At 38.1% G+C, this 24,925-nt stretch overlaps 1 gene segment (V, D, J or C); it reads left to right on the top strand.

Annotated features, from left to right (window-relative positions):
• The first annotated feature begins 2,557 nt into the window (after window positions 1–2,557).
• On the top strand, window positions 2,558–16,499 carry LOC123647329. The segment is given in 5 exon segments: window positions 2,558–2,619; window positions 10,105–10,434; window positions 10,698–10,757; window positions 13,692–13,727; window positions 15,917–16,499. Coding segments are annotated over 5 exon segments (624 nt in total).
• The last annotated feature ends 8,426 nt before the right edge of the window (window positions 16,500–24,925 follow it).

Here is a 24,925-nt window from a genome sequence, read left to right as displayed (position 1 = left end):
GTAAAAATTACAAACTGTCAGATGTCACAAAATCTGTATTCAAGGACTTCCAAAGGAGCCCAGAAAAAATTGTCTGTACAAAGTTGTTAAACTTCTGTTCACATCATGAAGGGTAGGAGAAGGCTGGGATTTTTGTAGAAGCTTTGACTCATGTGACAGCAAAGCTGGATCAAGACATTTTCAGAGGGGACTAAGCTCACAGTAACTCCCCCTGGTAAGTAACTTTTTTTTCCTATTTTTATTCTAGCAATAAAAACGGTTATATGTGATTTTTAGACAATCAACCTTTCTGACTCTTCCACATTCTTAGCCTCGGTAAATAAACAGCAATTTTTCAGGTACAGACTACTGGGTATGGAAACAAAATGGATTTATAACTGCTTTATTTCCTTTCCTGTCCTGTAAGTAGATTGAAATTCTACTTTACAAATTACACTCAGGCTAGAAATTAAAATGTTTTGAGGACCACATCTGTAAACCATTGGTGTGAGTTATTGATCCAAGATACTTTTTTTGTAGATCTTTTAAGTGAGAGATATCAAAATGGAATTTTGTTGATTACATCTTCTCTCTATTTTGAGATATAACATAATGCTGCTTTGTCCTGATAACCTGCTACACATATATTATCAGTTTTGATCTCATCCCTAGCAGCAGTGCAAAAAAAATCGTTCTTATAATAAATTAATATAGAACATCAGACAATACATACATTTCTTACTACACTAGTTTCTTAAAGGGTAGGCTGAGATCAGTCAAATTCATGCTATTGTGAGTTTTGTTATATTGCCAGGAGATGGACCAGTTTAATAGAATTTGCAAGTTCAATGAGCTATTTCAGCTCCAAGGTAAATGAAAAGAATCTTCATGGCTTTACCTCTTCACTTGTTCATTCGTTCTCTCAACAAATATTTATTGAAAACACTTTTTGTCTTCCATGCTGGAGATAACAGGCTAAACAAGACACAGTCCCAGTGCTCTCAAGCTTCCAGTCTAGTGACTAAGTATTCTACATTCTGCCTTGATTGGACCCTGCCTGTGGACTTTGCCCTGTGGCTACCAGAGAGGTCTTTGGTTCATGAACTCATGTCCTTTCTTTATGTAACAGTTACTGCTTGTAATACTGCTTACAAAAGCTATATGTTGTGTTTGCTGGAAGAATTTGATGAATTTGAAGAATTTGGCTCAATATTATTATCTCCTTAAAGAGAGAATTTATATTAGCTAATATTTACAGAGGGGCAGACACCATACTAAAGATTTTCAGTCCTTGTGTCGTTCCTCAATAGCCCTATACAGGAGATTCTCTTATTCCCATTTCACAGATGAGGAAACTGAGGCTTAGAGAAGTTCAGGTACTTTCCTAGTCACATACTAGTTACTGCGGCAAAGTTTGGCATCTAGCTGAGGCTTGTCTATTCCAGAGTGCATGGTCTGGACCACTATGTGATATTTAGAAACATTAGGTCAAGTGTTTATATTCTATTTCCTCTTTGGAAACTTGACCTTTTAAGTAGACTCTTTAACTTACTATTTATTTAATTAGTAACAGCTTACAATTTGTATTACTACTCATAAATGAACACAATGCTTATACTTCTAATTATAGCACTGAAATTACATCTCTCCCCACCAAAAATTATAAAAGTCATATTGAATATGCATTTATTAAATACTCCAAATATAATTCTTAAGGTATTTCTCTGGGATGATGGGTCATTTTGATACCATTCCACTCAACTTTCTGTATTGGTATCAGATATGCAGAAATATTGAAGCTGGTAAAGGAACTATTGCAGGTGTACTAAATTGCACTAGTAATTGCATAACACAGAGCTTCCTAGGATAATCTGTTGGGCAGCTTAGGATATTAATTCAATGCTCTGGAAGCTGTAAGGATATTTTTCAACTCAAAAAAGGAGCAGTCTTTCAGCAGCAATGAGTGAATAGCTTAAGAGTTCATCATTCAGAATTCATATTCTGTAACAACTCATCTTGTCTACTATCAGTGGGAAGTTGCCCACTGTGGATAGTGATTTTTCAAAGAAATTTTCAAGATTTTTCAAATTTTACTTTAAAATCAATCCAGATACTCATTCCTGCATACAAATGAATCACAAAGAAACCTATAAATCATACCTATTATACATTTAGTAAGTCTTCAAACATGAGACTCCTATTATTGTTTCTCTTTAAAAATTGAGGCTATATTAATTTACTCTAAATTACACACTAGAACAAGAACTTATGTCATATGTGAAAACCCTTTAAGGGAAGAGACTTAGAAGATTGAGGCAAAATTATGAGAAAAGGTAAAATCAGACTCTCCAACCTGTGTGATGGAAGAAGAGAACAGATAGAACCCAAACTTCCCAGGCAGAGTGGGGTCTGTTCTTAAATTCCTGATTATATTCAGATCTCTTGTGATTTTGTTTGAGCTCTCTCTTGGCTTAATGTCATCAGGGCCAATTTTTATGCATTTATGTACATATTGAAAAAATATCATTTCAATCATAAAGCAAACACAAAGAGATTTTTATAAAGGCTTTTCAGGTCGTGGGTAAATGGATGGCAGATATATCAAGATGTTTGGCTCTGGCACAAAGCTCATCGTCACAGGTATGTTTTCTGTAACTTCTGCAGTGTAAAGTAGGGAGGAGAGGCAGGCATGTGGGTGCTGGCTCACAATTCCCTCCTGGCTTGGTCACTAATCATGGTGGGATCTCCAGAGAGGTGGGGTGACTGGGGCCAGGTCTTAGGAGGCTGGACTCTTCCTGCTCTAGCATGGGAGACCTTAACAGGGAGGTTGGAGTCACTGTGGATCCCGAAGGGATGGGGACCTTGCGTCCCATTGGTGTCTCTCTGCTGAAAGTTATAAACAAGTTTAGGTTATGTTTCATTTATTCAAATCCAAAAATAATGGGAAAAAATGAAAAAAGTATCTGATAGACTTGTCATTTGGTCACAGAAGGATTAAATATTTAGTGATTTGGTTATAGGATGGTTAATATTCAGTGTCAGAATATTTCACTGTGTGGCCGTATTCAAGAGTGACATAAGCTACATTTATTTGTTCTTGTCGTTGTGGTTTTTTAATTCAGTTCAATAAGTTAGTTTATTCCTCATTAGCCTTAAAGATGCAATTTTGGGTGGGTGAGGATGAGCACCTTACAAAGATATCTCTAGCCTATTAGATCCACTGAACTGAAAGTTTTCAGAGAATCGTCACACAGCTGATAAAGCATTGAAAAAATGAAAGAGCTTATCTATTTTGGTTTCCTAGTGGTAGAGATCATTTGAAGAAATGAACTCATAAACTGAGAAGTGACTTTCTGATCCTCCTTTGTCTAATTGACGCAATGTGATTTGTAGCCATCCCACTGAATAATGGTGACACAGATAGCATTCTTAGGTTCTCTGAGAAGTGATTTTTAGGAAAACATGGTGCAGCAAAAGGTATGGACTTTGGTTCTGGACTATGACTCCTGGGGCTACCACTTTCCATGTCACTGCCCTTTAGCAAGTACATTTTGATTAACCAATTGTTGCTTTATTAAAATTATGAAAATGTTGGCTCATTATAGAAAATTGGGAAATACTCAGAAACAAAAACATTAAAATACAGTCTTGGCACTCATCACCATTATAATTTTGTTATATTTTTATTCAGTCATTTTATCTATGCATTTTTTTATTTTTGTTTTACAAAGTTGGGATCATACTAGACAGACAAGAATGGATCTGGCTTTTTTCACTTCACACTACTTCATGAACATTCTTTTTAAATGTCCTTAAAACTGAGTCAATAACTGAGCAACTTTGGAAACTTCTGATTTTTAGTTGATCTATACAAAGAAGATAATAAAGATTGTCCATCTCATGTGGATATTGTAAGAATTAATATGAAATTAAAAATGGAAGTTACCTACCATAATGGCATTAGGTAGGATAATTGGATTGTACCTACAAAACTAAAAATTATATCAATACAAATACAGAGTTGAGAAATATGGCTTTTTTGTCCTTATATTTCATTAAAAATTTTGTTCAGACTCTTCATATGCATTTATTTGTTTGTTTGTTTGTTTTTGAGACAGAGTCTCACTTTGTTGCGCAGGCTAGAGTGAGTGCTGTGGCGTCAGCCTAGCTCACAGCAACCTCAAACTGCTGGGCTGAAGCGATCTTACTGCCTCAGCCTCCCGAGTAGCTGGGACTATAGGCATGTGCCACCATGCCCAGCTAATTATATATATATATATATATTTTTTTTTAGTTGTCCAGATAATTTCTTTCTATTTTTAGTAGAGACGGGGTCTCACTCTTGCTCAGGCTGGTCTCGAACTCCTGAGCTCGAGCGATCCACCCACCTCGGACTCCCAGAGGGCTAGGATTACAGGCGTGAGCCACCACGCCCGGCGTCTTCATATGCATTTAAAACATTTACCTTATAACAATTTTCTAAGTCACCTCAGGTCTGAGTGTCCATTTTAGAATCACAGTATGATGATGTCCCAGGATATTTTATCCCAGGAAAAAATTATCTACTGACAAAATAAAAGGAAAACATTTTTTCCATTTATTCTGTTATTTTATATATGTGTGAAGTAAGTATAAACTTCAGAGACCTTAGCTCCAAGTAATAATTACCAAATCCATTTTAAATTCCTTTGCTTTTTTTTCTTTTACCAGTGCTATCTCCCAAACTAGCATTACCTGAGTTCATTTCATGTTGATATCTTGTCTGGGTGGTATTTTGGGATCAAAGCTGAGTGTTGGAACACCTTCTTTTAATATAAGACGTTACACAAAGACTGGACCATAAGGCAACCTCTGTATTGTGAGGGATCATTTTGGGAAAGAAAGCCTCATCCTATATTTTGGCACTTCCGACCTGTTTAAGTTGGGCATGTTTGTGTAGCTATCACAGAGCTCGGATTTGCAACAGTGTTCTCCATCCCTGTATCTTACCTGAGCTAGGTGTTCCAAAACAGTCAACCTCTGGGGCTGAAAGAGAAACGTGCTATAATGCACAAATTATTTATTGTTCTTTTAAGCTGCCTATTTCCAAAATCTATTTGAGAAGACCTAAAATAAAAAACCCAAGTACAGTTAAACCAGCAAATAAAAATAGAAGATCAAAAACTCTAAGGAAAGGAAAAGAAATAAGTCCTATGATTATCCAGCGAGAAGCACAGGGTAAAACTTTATGCTTCAAGGTGGGATAACAGGAATAGATATTTTTACTAACTAAAAGAAGCACACCAAAGATTCAAAGGTGATACTTTTTCCCCATTATAAAATCAGAAAAAGACTTCAATGCCTGATTTTTTTAGGAGGAAAGTGAAAAGTGGACATTACCTTCAGCATCCATTTTGGAATATGGAAGAAATGCTTTTTAAGCAAATCCATTGTATATTACCACGGCATGAGTGCTATGGGCATTGTGGAACTTAATGTCATGAACAGATGGGGACACTAGGCAGTTAAGGTCATGCAGATAACATTTAGTGATCTAAGGTGACAACACGAAGACGGATTTGAGGACCAGGCCTCCTGCCACTTCTCTGGCCATTCTGCCTGGAAGGGCTGAGTCAGGAGTTTCAACCTGGACTTTAGCATGAGCTGAATAGAAGTCAGTTTGGGCTGAAATTTTTAGTGAAAGCTTAGAATATAAATATGTTTTGCTGCTAAAAGAGCCATTTGTTTTAGACAACACAAGTGAAGCATTTCCATATACTCATTGGGGATTTTCCGCTTTAACACATGCTCCTTTAATTGTCTGAACATGGCAGATAAGACAAATGGTAGCCTATTAGAGTCTGGGTGTGTGAAAGGCACATATCCTGAGATGACGGCTTTGAGAATCCCAGGCATGTTTGGGCAAAACAGAACGCAGATGGAGGGACCGAGAAATGATTCTTCCTGCTTAATTCCATGGGGACATAACTGCAACTCCAAAGTGCTGAATTTCTATTGGTAAGAGATTGGGCCTATGAGATTAAAATGTCATGTTGGAACCCAATCGTAGCAAACAAATTGCTAATGATAACAATGATAATGATCACCATCATCATCATCATATCCTCTTATATTTCTATAGCATTTTAATCAAATTGTTTTTGATGTCTTATTTCATTTTGGTCTCATTTCAGTGCTAGTAGTGATGTTGAATTGATTTACATGCACACCATTGTTTTTAGATAAATAGAACACCAAAAGCTTTAAATTATTTGATTTGTTCAGCAACAGAACTTCTTATAAGCAAAGTGAACCAGGACCAGAACCCTGGTCTCTTGAGAATCCCAGACCTTCACATTGCTACTAGGATTTGAAGAACTGAAGGAAACTATATTAGTCTAAATTTGTTGATATGGATTGAATCACTGTGAAATGATTATCAGAAACTCTTTGGTAGTGGAACAACACTTTTTGTCACAGGTAGGTATAGGAAGAATATAATATTTCTAAGATATTAGAGGAAAGGCAAGAAATGATTGAATTGGAATAATAGAATGTTTAGAAAAAAGTGAAATATGATGGGGATTTGATATAGAAATCTTAGGAGAGATTTTAAAACAAACGCTTCTACTAGAGGAAAACAGACAACATTGTGCAAATATTGTAATAGGATTTGGCTTGTGTACACGTGGACTCTCTAACATGCTCATGTACAAGGTATGTGATGATATCATTCAAGTGTTTTGTCCTGGGACAAAGTTTATTATTGTAGTTAAGTTTATGACAGACTTAAAATAGTGGACACATGTCCTTCTCTGTTGGTCACAGGTGTTGTGAAAGAGCCTGGGTGTTGGGGTCAGGCTGACCTGGTGCTCCAGCTCCACCACTTACTGCTCAGTTAACTTGGATGATTATTCTCTGGCCTCAGTTTTCTAATCCATAAAATGAGATAACAGCATAAGCCAGCAATGCTGTATGAGAATGGAATGAGATAGTGTGAACAAAGTACTTGGCACACCTAGTGGGTGCCCCAGAAATGTTCTCCAGATTCCAATGTAAAGAGAGCATTGTATCGTATATCCACTGTGGAGAGTAGTTTTCAGCCAAAATCATTTATAGAGCAGAGGTTCTCCAGAAGACTCTGCTGTACTTCTACCTGCTCAAATGGAAGTTTATCTTAACATCCACTCACATTCAAAAAAAAAGAAAGCAAATGGAATTCAGGCCAGGTGCATTGGCTTACTCCTCTAATCCCAGCACTTTGAAAAGCTGAGATGGGAGGATGGCTTGAGGTCAGCTGTTCAAGACCAGCCTGGGCACCACGGAGACCTCTTCTCTACCCCCACAAAAAAAAAAAAAGAAAAAAAGGAATTTGGAAGTATGTATTTGTTTTTCTTTAGGAGAACTTTTCATTAGTCGGCAAGAAAAATTTGCATTAAAATGTTTGTTTTTTGTTGTTCTATGTACTTTAAATCTTAAGCCTTTATCTTAATTGATATCATCTCTAACATCAACATTTATCTGTTCTAAAATTTATAGTCAATAAATTAAGGCTTCTGGTCATATTTTTCAAAAAAAAGTTTAAATTTATACAGCAACTGGTCAATATATAAAATCAGTTAAATATAGTTGGAAACTTGTCATAAACCTGAAATACATGTTGAAATATTAAATAGCTATAACTATTTATTTGATGAAAGTAAAAACCAAGAAATAGAGAACACATATCAATACTCATATATAGATTTAAAAAGCATATTTTCAATTGAAGGTCTAGTTGATATTTGATAAATTTTTATGGAATTCATAGTGCTTCACTTTAATAAAATACAAAAAACTTAGGCAATGTAAGTCAAATGTACTCTTTGATTATGTAAATGATTGTACATAAATAAATTGAACAGGTCTGTATTTTTAAATAAATAAAATATATGAATTCCATTCATTATTCAAATAAATAGAATGGTTGCCATTCTATGCATCATGAGTAAAATTTTAACCATGAAAACTTTTTTTAATAAGTACATTTTAAAAGTAATATTTTATAAAATAGTGTAATATAATGATCTAGGCACTAACCACATGTAATCAAGTATGCTATTTAATGCCTAGTTAACTATTACAGTGAGAAAGTTATGAAAGTTTGAGATTCATTTTATCCTGAAAAAATGAATTAAAGAATCTAGCTAAGGAATACAGACAAGAGACAATGAATGCTGTGGTGCTACAGAGAAATTTCCAAGGTCATCATTTGATTTTCAGTTTCTGTAGCACAATGAATCAACAGTATTCCCATGGAGAAGCACAAGTGGTTAAGATAAAAATTAGATTTGTTAACATATTAACAGGAGGCTAAAATTATATAAATATCTTTCATAATATGCTTTTTAAATTAAAAACAAAGTATGTGGTTGGAGTAATATACAGTCTTACTGGTATAATAAATAAAATACTATTTACATTAAAAGCAAAATGCATGAAATTAAAATAAGCATATTATGACCTAATAATATTTATAGCATGCTTAAAAAATCAATATTACTGTATGTATATGTTTACTGATTTTGTATAAAATTCAGAAGCTTTGACACACAGGCATAAACCATCAAGAATTTTTTACCTTTTCTTCTCAAATGAGAAATCCAGTTCTTCTTTTCTTAAGAAATTGACTCTTGTATTATTAAACTAACTTGAAACTAGCCCAAAGCATTTGAGCTTCAATTGGAAATCAAATTAGAAAGAGTTTAAACATTTATAATTTCAGATATTGGATCAAAAATGAAGGCATAAATAGTTAACATTCCAGATTCAAGTGATATGTCTCTGTAAACATATGATGCATTATTACATATTTTGACAGTATGTCTGCAAGGAACTCTGGAACCATCATTTTTAACATTACACGTATTACAAATACACTTTATTCAGCAGCTTAAGCTGAAAAGAATAATGAAGCTCCAACACAGTTAAATAGAATACAGGATAGATACAAATTCTGGGAGAGACACAGAAGTCAAAATATGGATATGCTGATAGAGACCATCTCACTAATAGTGTAAATTCATTTTAAAGCAAGTATAAAAAAATACACCCTAAGTGTACTCTTAGCCATACTTAAACTTCAAATGAAATTCTAAAATGCAACGTGCTTTTGGTGAACACTTTCTGAAAGAAAACAAAATTTTGATAAGTGTATTACTTGATAAGAACACAAGCATTGCGGAAAATAATAAAAATTTTTAATAGAAGTTTGGGAACTATTGTTATTTTGCTTCTAAATTCAAGACATTGTGAATAATTTGGAGGTGCAACTTTAAATACTACACCATCCAGAAACCTGGAGGGATGCAGATGTGAAGTGAGATGTTATATCAAGTTAGGAATTAACTAGGAGGGCTTCGGAACTGCTTATGAGATACACATGCGAAGCTAAACAGTGAACTTGATTGATTGTAAATGCACATGGAAGTAGATTTCCATTAAAACAAGTGGCTGCATATTGTTAAAAATAAAAATGGAAAACTTCCTCCTGACATTAATTAATATGGGAAATAAATATGGTGCATTTCAGAATTAGTTAAATGAAGAGTGGGGTTACACAGAATTGCAGAACATGAGAATGTGTGTTATTGGTCCAAGAGAACATAAGTTACACAGGATGGGAAAGAAAGGGCTTTAGATGGGACCAGATTCTCATCTGGGGAGAGATTATTAAAGTTACCTCGTCTCCTCCCCTCTCTTCCTGCCATCCACCTTGAAAGCATGCTCCCCTGTGATGAAACAAAAGAAATTTCAAAAAGTAAGTGTGTTCATGGATGTTGGAAGCCTTGTTATGAGGCAGTTCAAAATCATACTCCATCACAACACTTGTGGAATGAACAAAGGCCAGGTTTGAATCCAGGATCTCACACTTGGAGTCTGTGACTTTTGGCAAGTTCCTTAATTTCTTGATCTTATTTTCACATCTGTAAAATAAACACAATGATATCTCTGCAATCTATTGCAGATGAAAGGACACCGTGGGCGCTAATTCAATGGCAACTTTTCTTCCTATTGTTAGGCACAAGGTTGTTCCAAACCAAGCAATGTGTGTGTTTGTCTAATAATTTTTTTCATTGATATTGATATTCCATTTCCCCCTCACAGATAAAGACCTTGATGGAGATGTTTCCCCAAAGCCCACTATTTTTCTCCCATCAATTGCTGAAACAAATCTCCATAAGGCTGGAACTCATGTTTGTCTTCTTGAGAATTTTTTCCCTGATGTTATTAGTGTATATTGGAAAGAAAAGAATGGCAATAAGATCCTGGAATCCCAGCAGGGAGATACCATGAAGACTGGCAGCACATATATGAAACTTAGCTGGCTAACTGTGCCTGAAACGTCACTGGATAAAGAGCACCTGTGCGTCGTCAAACACGATAATAACAAAGGAGGAGCTGATCAAGAGATTCTCTTTCCTCCAGTAAAGAAAGGTAAGTGTATATAAATATAAATGCAACCACCCAGAATACTTATTGGAAAGGGAATACCCCACCTTTTCTGTCAGTATTAATAAAAAACAAAGATAAATATTTCTTAAATCTTGTGACATTTAATGGTAGTATAAATGACCTGCTATTTCCCTGTAGAATTAAAATGGTATAGGCTTTGAAGAAAAAAAAATGGAAATATTTACTTAAGCTTTCTCAGCTTCAGTTTTATCATCCAAAACATAAACTCATATTATTTTTTTTAGGATTGTCATATGAATTATATGAAACAACATACCCAACAGCACCTAGCAACCTAGGACATGGTAAGTGCTTAAAAATAGTTCCCGTTTTTGATGACTTTACTTCATTGGGAAATAATAACAATTGTACGTCTTTCAGAAACGTTCTATCAGGCAAGCAAAGTAACTCACTTCAATCTGGCTGCACATGAAGTTTAACCTACAGACAATGAGTTCATAATGGACAAAAGTGGGTTTGCCTGAAGAAGCCAGAGCGTAGCTCATCAAAAACCAGAATAACCTTAACTGCTGCAGTTTTATGGCCTTGGGATTTTCATTATTTATTTTATATGACACCATAAGATAAAATTTCACAGTTAAAGATTGGTGAGACTAACGTGTGCAAACCACACTTCCATTTTCCACAATGAATGTATTTCTTGCCATTGGTGAATGCAGCTCAGTGAACGTTTATTCCACTGCTAGCGTATGCCAACCCTATTGGAGATGTGGATGAATAGATTAGTATGAGTTACTGTCCCAAGGAGGCTGCACTACAGTGAAGAGAACATACTCTATTCCTAATCACTCAGGTCACTCGTGATTCAGGCATGATATCCGGAAGGAGCCCCTTGAATGCAGATGTGTGTGTATCTAGACAGTTGGGCTGGGTGTGCCCTAGGCTGGTAGTCCAGTCCCTCACTGTGTCAAGGCTCTGAGTAGGAATGTAACAGTCCAAAATCCCCACCGAGGCCATGAGAAGAACTTGTTTTGTACATTTCCCTGTGGTTAACAAGGCCTTTTTAACCAGTGGGAAACAAGCACATAACAAAACATGGGAAGAACTTTGCCTTGCACCAGTCCAGATTTCTCAAATGAGCCTTTGCCCTCTTGGATCCTTAGTTTCTGCAGCAATCAAATGTGGGTTGAACCGTTACCTGGACTTTCTCCTGGGACTGTGAGAGCAAAGGAAACAATGTCAAGGAAAATGCTTGATTTTGGAAATATAGCATGGATCTGTTCATTCATGTATTTAATGTGTTAATTCATAGTCTTTCCTAAAACTAAGTAAAGCAAGATTACAAAAAACAGCCCTGATTTTCTACTTCTATTGCTAAGAAACAAAGAGAAGCAAATGTGCAAAGTGCAAGGCTGACATAACTACTGTCCTTAAGTGTCCAAGGAGGTTCTGTTCTTTCTAGTTGGGGAAAAACAAAAAGTATAGTAAGACCCAGGGCAATGAATACAATACAAGAGAGAAGTTCCAGTTTTGTAATGTGTCGTACTTGGCACTAAATTCTAAAATGAATGTCTTTCATGGGCTTCTCCTGGCATCAAAGCTAAGGAGGACACTTTTGTTAGTGTAATTCGACAGCAGATTTCTAATGCAGTTTCCTAGAGGAATTGTTTTTTCTGATAAAAGCTAAAAGTAGAACATGGAAGTGATCATTTTACATATTCAACGAGGTGATTTTGAAGGGAGATAAAACTAATCTGCTCCATATTTGTGACCAATCTTGATGAAAGAGAAAATTTAGGATACACATATAAATTTTATTTTGAGGAATGATTACTTTATTCTTTGTACCACAATCAAATCTTGGAGATAAGTGATTTTTCATTTATCTTTTAATGAATAAAATAACCATGGGGAAAAGAAAAAGACTTTTAAGATCCATTAAAGTGGGTGCTTGAAGATATTTGAACATCCAATCATGGTATACAAACATTTTCATTCTTAGGACTTATCCAAAACCTAGACCTTAAATCTATTTTTTAGAGAACACACAAAAGTTCTCATTGATTGTTGAATGCATAAAATTGCATATGAGAATCGTATCCACATGGACAAGAACACACCTAGTAGAAAAATAACAAATTAAAACAACCAATGAGACTCTGTTTTCTTCTGTTTTAAAAAACTTTGTGTTTGCATGTGTGTTTCCTTTTTTTTTAAACATTGTAGATAAATTCAACTTTTACCTCAGGATTTATTCAGAGAACTATTTTTCTATCCCCAGGAAGAATTGTGCTGAAATGCTGGGCTCCTTTGATAAACCAGGCCATTTGCTGAGAATAATTAAGACACTAGAAGATATTTTCTCATTACACAATGGTGGAATTATATTGTCTCTCTATAACTCATTTTCTATCTTCCTCTATGGATTATTTTTACACAGTACTTCCCACATGTCCTGTTTCTTTTAATCCTGAGCAACTATGCTTGGAACACTGGCTCTGCCGTCACTGGTTTGGCTGGCGGCAAGTTACTCACAGTCTTTAAATGCCATTTCTCCTTGGTAACACGGGGCCGCCAACAATACAACTCACTTAAGTGAAGCATTCAACACAGGGCCTGGCACAGTAATGATCATTCAACAGCTTTTCTTAATAATGCTGTCACTATGTCCAGAAACATGTGCACAAAGTGGGAATATTGGGGATGTGCGTGGTTGGGAAAGGTCCGGCTGCTTTCCTCTGCCTAGACAAGAAATTTGCCTGAACCAGACTCTTTCAAATATGCAAGCTTCTGTTGTGAATTCTGGGATTTAAAAATTCTTTTTGGTAGTAATACTTCACGTTAGCCGTGTGTGCTGAAGATTGTAAAGCTCACATTCGTTCTTTATATTTTTATCTTTTTTCATTGAACAAGTATTTATTGAAAACGTACTTTGTGGTGAGCCCTGTGCTAGGAGCAATGCATACAGTGGGAAAACCAGATGGTCTTGGATATTATACTTCAGTTGTGTTAGAAAAGAAAAAAAGTATCTTTCATGACTTTCATCTTCACATACAGAAACATAATATATGAATCAGAGCTACCAAATTACATAGAATCAGACCAATTGTTTCTGGAACTGTGGGGCTCATATTTTTAATGAATGTCCTCCTGTCTCTCTGTTGATAGATTGTACATATATCTATTTATATACACATATATACACACATATACACATACACATCCTGTCAAATAATGGACATGAACAACTAACTAGTACTTACTCTCATTTCTTCTAGTTGTCACTGCTATTCCTTGTGTGCAAGATGAAAATGGTAAGTTTTTGTGTTTTTTTTCCCTCCTGATCATCTTAACTGTTGAACGTCCTGGCATGAAAAATCAAAATGGCTGCGTATTGCAGAAAAGACTGAGTATGATATTTTAAATTAGTCAATTATTTCCCAAGAGTCATATTGATACAGCACATTGCTGCTTTGGGTATGAGATGACTTTAAATTAGAGGGTACAGTGATATGCTCTGAACTATTTTACCAAACAGATTTCATGGTTTTTTTTTTTTTTGATTAATGTCTGTGTAAAACATGATGCCAACTTGCTTCTAGATTTTTTTTGTTTTGTTTTGTTTTTAGTCTTTGGTCCTTGCCAGAAGCTAATAATATGAACTAGTACTTAGTGACTTATGAAGTGGTTTTTATAGAGAAGGCCTTGGGCTGTGTTCTGCATGCATTTTCTTGTTTATTTCTCATAATACTCCTAGGAGTTGGTACAATGTTTTTTTTCTTCCATTTTAAAGAGGAGGGCAGTGAGGTAAAATTATTTAAGTCCCCTACACATGTCACACAGCTAGATCTGAGGTTTCCAATCAGGCCATTGAATAAGGTGTTCATACACTTATTAAGTTCTCTAATCCTTCTATACAATATAGTCACATAGCAATAAATTCCAAAGCCAGGGCCCTGAGACAACACGGATCATGGTGGGCAGGTACATGGGCTTCACAGACCCACAGACTAGAATTTAACCATAGATCTTTTAATGATTAATTGCATGAATATGGGTTCATGACTCACATTTTGTGAGTAATGCTTTTCTTATCTTCCGACTGAGAATACACCAAATTCACAGTTATTGAAGCGATAAGGGCACAGATGTGAAAGGTCTGACATAGGGCATCTCATTTAGCAGGCACAGAATCAGTGCTGGTTTCTGGCCCTTTCTCCCTATCTGTGCACAAAGCATGTGACTACAAGCACTGGCTCCAGCCCTGCTCAACTTTGCTCTGTCCCCAGTCTCAAGTGGGCTCTGAATTTCAGCTGCCACACTTGGCAAGGTGGAGGGGCAATAACATTTCACTTGACCAAGCACAGGGAGTTATGAATACATCACTTCTTGAGATACCTTTCCACACCAAGGCCTAATGTTTCTGAAGTTTGACGCTATGATGACAGAGCATGTAAAATGGAAATTTCCACAGGAAGACACTCAGCCTCGTGGCTCATTGAGTAGCCTTTACTTACTTCTTGACATCGCATATTTCTTGTAAAACTTCAAAGGATATTAAGTGCAGTTACCCAATAATATCATAGCCACAATGAGAGACATTTAGGAAGGACAAGTGAGTGTGCCACAACCACCAAACAGCTCAGAGAATGTGGATTAACCACTTTATGCTATTTTTTCTTAATGCCCTCTTTACTAAAAGCTTCCACCCTTCTTGCCATACACACCACCAAATTTCCTTGGCTTGCACTCTTCCTAGAGAGAGATCTCTTCACACGCACAATTTGCAATGGCTCAGATGCTTCTATATCAGCAATTCAAGTTTAAATTTATGTTCAACCTTTTGATATTTGGGGTATTCATTGCACTTGCAACTACTAGTAGATAAGAATATGTTCTGTTCTGTAAAGTCAGGTTACTTGGGTTGCAATCTGGGTTCTGGCCTTTGCTAAATATATGTCATGAGGCAAATTCTTTCTCTCACTATCCTCAGTTTCTTTATTTGCAAATGGCAATGAACAGAATGTCTGTCTGTCTCTCTCATAGGTTGTTATAAAGATTAATTAAGATTAGAGATTTATGTCCAGACATCTCAGAATAGTGTTTCACACTTACTGGTTAATAGATATTATCTATTATTATTAGTTAGTGACATGTTGAGGATGAAAAAATTGAAAAAATTCTAAAACATATTTATAAAAAATATTTTTATTCACTATTGAACTAGTTCATTAAAAATGCAACCTTATTTTTTAATATTTTTGAATGTTCTCAGTGAATTCAGCAGAGGTTGTTAATCAACTTACCAGCTGAATTATGAGTTGTCTTGTTTTTGGTTTTGTAGTTGCTGGTGGTAGTGGTATACATGTACTTTTCGATTTCTCTGGTCATGGGATGTCACTTCAATGTAGATCATCAGAAACAAATACCTGGGACCCCCTCCCCATTAGCATGTCCTAGCCTGCCAAAAGAAAGGTGAAACTAATTAAACGGCTTCTCTTAGATGAACTGTGGCTGCAGCTCACGAATACCTCTGTGTACTACACTTACCTCCTCCTGCTCCTCAAGAGTGTGGTCTATTTTGGGATCATCGCCTTCTGTCTGGTCAGAAGAACAGCTGTCTGCTGCAGTGGGAAGAGACCCTAAGAGATCATGGCACAATAGGTTCATCTTCTCTTCATTGTTTATAGTCCCAAAAAGTGTCTGCTGAGGATCTAGCTGGGTTTCCTTTCTGGATTTGGGCTATTTCAGCTTCTGTGTGTATTATTCTATGATGTTATTATTTTGTGGTGGTTTTTCAAACCAGTGGGCAAACAGAAAACTTCATCCTGTAACAACAGTGAGTTGCCCAGGGCATCCTTTAGCACAATTCTCTCCACAGTCTCCACCAGCGCCTCCACCCACCCCAGGTCATCACAGCCTTAGTGTAGACAGCAGGCAGCTTCTAGCCTCCCCCCTCAGTGCCCTCCAGCCAGTTAACTGCCAGAAAGCCTTCCCTTTACACGCCCTGAAGCAACCTTGTTTGTGCTGGAATGCTGTGCTTTGTTTTTTATAATATGCACAATAAAGTTAAACAATGAGAAGTCTACCTTTGTCTGTGTGCACTTTAATTTGTAAGAAACAGCATAGCAATCGGGCTATGAAATTATTATTGTTTGTAATAATGGTCCACTTCCACATTTCTCATTCTTTCCCTGAGATAGTGATTATGAATTCCCTTGGGGCACTGTCTCTAAGAGGAGCCACAGCCAAACTAAGTAGCCCAGTTGTTTTTCTTTTAAAGGTACCAGATTCAGATTCTTTCGGTTTGGGACATTCCATTGGCAACAGGGCACCATCTAATGACACTCACACTGAGTGCGCAGCTTTGAACCATGGTTTCCCCAGCGCCATGTTTCCTGATGCTCATGTTATCCCCACGAGAGCTGCTGGAGCACCTGTAAGGCAGCATGGCTGAGGGGTTAGGCACATGCACACGGGTCCCAGAATGCCTGGGTTTGAGTCCTGGGTCTGGTATTAGTAACTGTGTGACCTCAGACAAGTTTCTTGAACTCCATGTGCCATAATTTCCTCATGTAAAGTTAAGTTATAGTGCCCTGTCTCCTGGAGTTGTTGTGTGGATTAGATGAGTTCATAATGCTTGGTACACGCAAGTCCTCAAGAGCATTGACTTGTACTGTTGGTAGTAACTCTGCCTTAGAAACAGTAGATGCCACACACACAGACACACACACACACACACACACACACACACACACACAAGCACTGACAATGATCTCTATTCTTGTCTCTCTGCAGAGAGGTGAGGTGGGATGGGAAAGGATCAGTGAGTTTCTGCCATGCACCAGGCAATCGTGAGTCCTCTAGGAGCCCTTCCTATGGCCCATGGTTTATAGCATAGAAATATTATGAGTTAACCTACCTACCTTGAGTAGGTAACTATTTTTTATGTAACAGTTATTTTTAATTTTTTAACTTTATTTTTAGAGACACGATCTTGCTGTGTCACCCAGGCTGGAGTGCAGTGGCATCCTCATAGCTCACTGCAACCTCAAATTCCTGGGCTCAAGTGATCCTCCAAACTCAATCTCCCTAGTAGCTGGGACTACAGGTGCATGCCACCATGCCCGGCCATAATAGACATAATTTAAATCCAGGTCTCTCTGAACACAGAGCCTATATATATACACGTGTGTGTATGTGTGTGTGTGTGTATACACACACACACACATACACACACACAAACATGCAGACACACACAGTATCATATGTCTTTTCTTTCACCCACTTTCAATTGGGAAAAACAAAACAAAGACATGTCCTTTCTTTACCAAAGGCATCCTCCAAGGAGTCAGGGAGAATTTTCCCAAGGACCTATGGGTATATTCATGTTTCCTCATATGTACACCAGGCCACTGGTTCTTCATTAATTTCCCATTTGTCTTTCCTCTTGGGATAAAACTGTGACCTTCTCTGGAGTTACCATAAGAGCTCCCCTGGTTATAAACAGGATAGAAATTCTGCCTTAGACTTGCTACTGCTCGTTACAGGGGAGCTAATGAAACGGACCGTGAGGCCCAGGACAGCAGCAGCGCTAATGGTGCTCTCTGGGTGTGTGGAGCCTCTGACAGCTCCTTCCGCAAACTAAAGAGGCCTGGAGCCCCTCAGAGTCACCCCGGGGGAGACTCCGGAGTGTGCAGGTGCATTTCTGAGGTAGGAGGTAGGTTATGCACCCCTCATGGTCCAGCACTTTTCCACCACAGCACGATGGCCACATATAGGGAGGCCACATGGTGTGGTGGGAGGAAGAGTGGCCCAGAAGTCACACTTCATGGCCAGTTAGAGCCAGCGCTGCTCGGTCTGTCTCTAGCTGCACCGTTTGTTCTTAGCCATCTCACTTTGCCTAAGTTTATTCATCTTTAGAAGAATGTGTTCAAACAAAATAATTTCAGATTTCTACCTAAAGTTACAAGTTCAGTGTCATTAACATCCTAATGAAGTAATAACAGCAGTCACTTGTATAGTGCTCACTATGAATCAGGTTCTAGTTAAGTACCTGTTAACTCATATAATTCTCTCAAGAACCCATGAGAAACGTACAATTATCTGTCCTATAGATGGAGAAACTGAGGCAGGGAGGGCTAAGGAACTTCCCCACAGCTATTAAGAAACAGGGCTGGGACATGAACGGAAGCGGCCTGGCTTTAGGAGCTCTGCTCTTAACTTCTCTATTATTTGCTCCTAGAGTGGAAACAGGTTACTTTTACTTTCAATTAAAGCAGGAAAATGTCCTTCTTATCAGGCCGAGAGCTGGTGAAGAGAACTGCCCTTTAACTGTCCAGGGTTCCCTGCCCTGCTCCGATGCTGGTCATACAATTGAGGGTCACAGGCCCCCTGCCCACGGTAGTTCATGCTGGGAAGACGTTTTACACTGGCCTCCTGTTTACCAACAGGGCTTCCGTGATTAAATTCAGAGAACGTGAAATAAATACCCCAACATCAGGCTGCATCCACAGGTGTGAAATGGAACAATTAAGCAAAGATTTATACGATTCCACATAAAAACACTCATTTATCAGTAGTAATTATAGAGCGAGAGTACTTCGTACACTTCTCAACTAAAAGAAAGAAAAAAGGAAAAGAAACTAAAAAAAAAAATCTCCACATACTTCTCAACACAACACAGTTCTCAAAATTTTCCAATTATGCATTCCCTCCACTGTTTGAGAATTCCTTTCCTCATAGACTTCATTTTTTTGAAGGCTTTTGGTCTATCAAGAAGGTCAGAATTAATACCTGATTTTCCCCATTATATTAATCTAAGTCACACAGAACTGCCAGGTAGAAATTCTAAGTAACAGGAGATAACCTAAGGTACTACACAGATATGGTACAATTCAGCCAAGCAGCTGGAATCTCACATCTTCCTTAGCCATGAAAGCTTATCTGAGTAAATGCGAAGTTTCCATCCTGTTTTGTTAGGTGACTTTTCCTTTGTTTGCTGTTGCTGTTTTGTTTGAGTAATAGCAAGTACATAGCACTTGGTGAGTATCAGGAATTCTGCCTAGAATTCTCACTCTCTAAAGTTCTCAAAGGCATCACCTTGCAGGCATTACACTGGTTTCACTGATAAGAAAACCAGGTCTCAGAGAGGTTAAAAAATATGCCCAAGTTAAGCACTGAGTGAGTCCATAGGATTCCAGGACTGTGTGACTTTAGACTGGCTGCCCTACCCGTCTACCCAGGGCTGTCCTTTAGAAGCCTTTGTCGCAGGCCAGACACGGGGACTTTGATAAAGACCCTGCGTTCATGTCCATGTGCAGCCAGGCTGAGGCCCGCAAGTGAGGGAAACAGCGCTCGAACCCCAGCTCTGCCATGAGAGGAGCCGGCACAGAGCACACTACGCATGTGCGGAACACACTCCACCTGGGAAGAAATCCTACCGTCTGACCTATCAATTTCCCAAGGAAACAAAAGATTTATGTGCAGCGATGTTTATTCACTATAGCACTCTTTCAAACTGCCCCAAATAATCCCAAATGCCCAATCAGAAACTAATAACATAAAGGATGTCATTTAATAGACCAATATGCATCTTCGAAAAGTATAGATTCTTTAAAAAAATAGAAAATAATCAGGACATGGTGTTGAAACATAATATGCATAACATGATCCTATTAAAATGCTAGAGAAATACATTTGAGCATTTACATGGTTCAGAAACACTCTAATATTTATTTATGTAAACATGAATGTACATATATTGCAACATATATGTACATGCATATATGTTCTCATTTCCTTTTCTTACACAGATAGTAGGCAGTATGCATTGCTCTGCACTTCTCTTTTCACTTATAAATCCTAGAGCTCTTTTTATCTCAGTATATAGAGACAGTTAGATAGCTACAAGACAGTTCACTGGTAAAAATACTCAGTTCTTAGGTTCATTTCCAATCTTTTGCTGTCATAAAAAATGCTGAAATAAATAATCATATTTTTTGTCATTTGAACATGTACATTGGTGATTTTGATAGGTTTTGCTAACTTGCCCTGCATGGGGACAGTCCTACTTTTTCTCTTCTCCCCCACTGTATGTGACAGCTGAGAGTGTGCTGCCAAATGTCAGCATTTTACTAATCTGACAGGCAGCAATAGTATCACATTGTGTTTTCAATTTGCTTTTCTCTATGAGTGTAGATAAATATCTATTCATGTTTAAGGACTATTTATATTTCTTTTTCTGTGAAATATTTTTTCCTGGCCTTTGACTATTTTTTTCTATTGAATAATAGTACAAGCATGACACTCATTGCTATGTGTCAGTATTTCTGCAAAGATATGAAACAAAATGTTCAATGCATAATAGATTGATGAAAAAATAAGTGATTGTATATTTTCCTATTTTCGCTAATGGATCCTTTTAAAGTAAAAAACTTTATATATTAGAATTAAAACAATATCTTATTTAACATTGGGAAAGTCTTTTTTGTTCATTTACAATAAGCTTATTTCTGTGAAACAAGTTCTTTTGGAAACCAAGTAGAGGTTTCTGTTTGAAAACAAAATAAGACCAACCAGACTTAAGAAAGATTAAAGTTAATTTAAATCTAGTCCTTGATTCTCATGAATTGATCAGACCTCTTTAGGGCAGGTACTGGCCTCTAGTTAGAGCTTTGGATTTCTGCACTGGGAAACACAAGAGCAAAGAGAGGAAACTTGAACCCCTAAGAGCTTTGTGGGGCTGATATCACCGGCTGGGGTACTAGGCAATGTCTCCAGTGGTTACCAACTTCTTAGCAACTTCCTTTCTCAAGTCACCCTGGGCTGCCCTGAACTTGGGGAGTGCAGGGGGGAGCACAGTGGTGGTGGAGGGGGAGGCAGAGTGGGTGGCAGGAGGGTGCTGGCGTGGCTGGTGGTGTTTTATTTCCTCAGGCTTCTTTTGTTTAAGTGCTTTGTCAAATGCGGTTGAGGTTGATTCGTGGAAAATGCTCAAAGTCAAACCGGCCCCTACTGGTTGGGGCTGTGCAAGCGGTGCCTAGGGTGTCAGAAGGGAAAATAGGGACAGTTAAACCACAACCAACTCTGCTCGCTTTTAAAAGGCCACAGCTAATGGAAAGGAAATATCCCTCTTCACACATATGAGATTGCTATCAAACACACTGCATGCTGTGGGTAGGGTGGGCTCTCCGCATTTGATATTGAAGTTCATTAGCTACTGTGTAAGTTGGGAATGTAATGCCCAGGATTGTTGGGTCCACTCCCAGGACACTGTCCTGAGGAGCAGAGGACATCTTGCAGCACTGAGATGATCCCTGACATCCTGCCAAGTGTCTGCTTTTCCAAGGCATTTGGTTCATAGGTTCTGGTACCTTTTGGTTTCATTTCCTCAATGTAAACAGGGTGACCCAAGACCCATGCCCATGAACATATTAGCATAGGTAGGTCGTGGATGTGGGCAACAGTGATGTGATTCCTTCTCTACAGAAATCCAGGAATACGGAAGCCCTGAGTACTACTGTGTAACTGAGTGTCATAAAATGAACCATATTAAGTCCCTCTATAGGAACAAAATGACTTCAGAGCCTCAACCTGAGCAAGGCTTAACAGAGGACCTTAACATCAGATAAATGAATGATGGGGATCAACCTGAAGAAGGCTGTTGAGCAATGTGAGCATAAAGAGCAAATGTCCTCATCCCTACCCCACCCAGGCATGGTATCCAGTGGGTGCCAGGCCCCTGGGCTGAATTTATCAACCCCAGGGGGAAGTATGATCTTTCGTTGAGATGATCCTGTAGGCTCTCCCACTCTGATTCCATGGTGTATTCAAATGCTACACCTCATTACCCTTGGTCTCTGCTTCCAGAGCTAACTCTGAGTCAGCCTTGGCTTCCTGTGAGGACTGGCAGCATCCTACTGGTGCAACTCAGCATGTCTGGGTGCGAGCTCAGGTGAAATTAACACCCTGATGTCCAGCTTGGACGTCATCTGTGGGCTTGGTGTATATGCGCCTCCAGGCCTGAGACAGGAGACTCTCACTGACATGATACCACCAAGTCCCTGATGTTTTAGTCCCAAGGGCAGATCCTGGAGATTTTCCTTGACCCTTGTCTACTGGGAGAAGCTCCTCCTGGCTGGTCTCCAGCTTTGCAGCAAGCCCCCGCACCCCCACCAACGGCCCACAGTTTCGTTGCTGAGATCTGGCCCACTCTTAAAACAAGCAGAGACAGAGGTGAGTTGATCTGCACAGAAGGGCAGTAGCTCTCCACACCAGCGTCATCACCACTACAGGCAATTAAGTTTTTCTTAAATGATACAATGAATGATGAAAGAAAACTGAGAGACAGGCTGACTTCCTATGAGTTATTAAGGCAAATATTGATGTTTTAAAAAATAGCTCACAATATATTTTAGTTCATTTTAATTCAAATTGGCTAAACATGAAAAAAAACAGTGACCACAATGGTTTCAGTCATTTTGTGGATTCAAAAGAAGAGTACTTGGAACATTTCAGAACAATCTCTCAGAGAACACACGATTTATGATAAAAAGTAATACAAATGTCTGGTGCCATTTTACACGTATTCACAATCCCTCCTTGTTCCCTTTCTTAATTCCAACACTTTAGGCCAAATATATAATGCAAAACAACAAAAACAAAACTAACCATTTTGATATGTTGCATTTTATTACTTTTTAAAATTCTACAGAGAGCACATGTGCATGAGTTAAAAAAGCACAAGGGAAATGGAGAGTATTTGTTAAAAAAGAAATACAAAATGAATCTGAGACACAAAACAAAAAATTCCATTCTGTGAATTGAAATAAAAGGTATTGCGCTTGCTAAAAAGGCGTTATTTCAATATATTAAGAAGTCTTTTGATCAGGAACACAGCACGAGACCTTCTTCACCTGTGCATATACACATCAGTCTCACAAATAGAGGAGGGATCACTACGTTACCTTACCGGCCGCAGGCAGGCGAGTACATGTGTGTGGATATGGTACAATGTCTGTGAGGTGTCACAATAAATAAATTCTTTATCATTCAATAAGTCAGCAGTGGATGTCACCATCTCAACTTTCAATAGAGAGACGCCAGCGCCAGGCTTTTCTTCCTGGGATGACTTTCCGTGAGTCTTTCACACTGAGAAAAAGAGTGAAGACGGATACATTTGAGAAATGGTGTTAAAAGGCGAAATGCTCCACTTGCCTTACATTTATAACACGGTCTGTGCACTGAAGAGGGGCTGTGACAGAGGCACATAAGCACCGTGGTTGGGGCCACACTAGAGTTTATTTTAAAGCGCTTCAGAACAGGATCAAGTACCGGAGGCCCACGGTTCTGCCCGGTGTCTACACCAGCGTCGTGCAGGGACGGGAGGCACAGGGCTCCGTGAGCCACGGCCTCGGCCGCCTCTGCCGCCCAGTCGGCCTCTGTCCCGGCTTCCCAGGGACTCCCAGTCCGTCACCTCCTTCTTCCTTCTGTGGTTAAATAATTAGGCAGAGTTGCTGCTACTGCAAATTACTTTATGTTTATGTGCCTTGTATTTATGAGGCTGAATGATTGCCTTTGATGATTGCAAGGGATTTAACAACGTGTCCCCCTTGAAGCACATCGAGCGCTACTGCTGGGTATGTCTTAGACGCTCCAAAACCCTTGAGAGACATCCTGGCGTGGGGCTGGAGAGGACCCTGGTACCTGACTGAGGGGGTCCCAGCCCCAGCTCTGCCACTTGCACCTGTGTGACGCTGGGCAAGTTGCCTGCTCTGTCTCTGTTGTCTCAGGGCAAAGGGAGGCGGTAGCAGACCCCGCATCTCACAGGACTGCTCTCCTCTCAGCACAAGTAGCTTTAATACTTGTCATTAAAGCAATGTCTGCCATGTAGACATTCTGGTTAAGGAAATGAACATGAATTTATTCTTTAGAATTTGAGACTCTGAGGTATTTTTCAAACTTTACAAATTTAAACCTATACAGAATACATTAAGAAATTTTACATTAATAAAATATGACTGAAAGATTCATGTAAATAAGAGAAATATAGGTATACACTTACATTTTAATCTTTGAATTTTACCTTGAATATAGTCAAAGAAAATGCTCCACACATAACTACTCTGTTGTTACAGTTTCACTTCAAACACTTACTGTAACTAAAGTAGTAATCAGAGTTCTAAAAGTGGCTTTTCACTGTCTTGTTTTTCTTCAACCTTTTTGATCCTCCAGGGTGGGGAAGAGCAAGTAGAAAAAGTATTTCATTTCTGAAGTAATAAACTATTTCATTAAAATTAAAATATATTTGCATATATTTTTAAATGAAAGATTAAACATATGCTTAATCCTCAAGAGATTTAGGTTAATAAACTGCTATTTTAAAGTCTTACTTTATTTCTTAGAGGAGGAAAACCTTTAAATAATAATCTATCACGTGCTGATCTACCCAAATGCATTTCATTTACATACCAATAAAAATACTTACACAGATTCAGAATTATTCTTGATTGCT

This window comes from Lemur catta, chromosome 11 (assembly GCF_020740605.2).
Source record: "Lemur catta isolate mLemCat1 chromosome 11, mLemCat1.pri, whole genome shotgun sequence".
In the NCBI taxonomy this organism is placed as follows: Eukaryota; Metazoa; Chordata; class Mammalia; order Primates; family Lemuridae; genus Lemur; species Lemur catta.
Note: the sequence above shows the minus strand (reverse complement) of the source record. Positions and strands in the feature narration are given on the sequence as shown.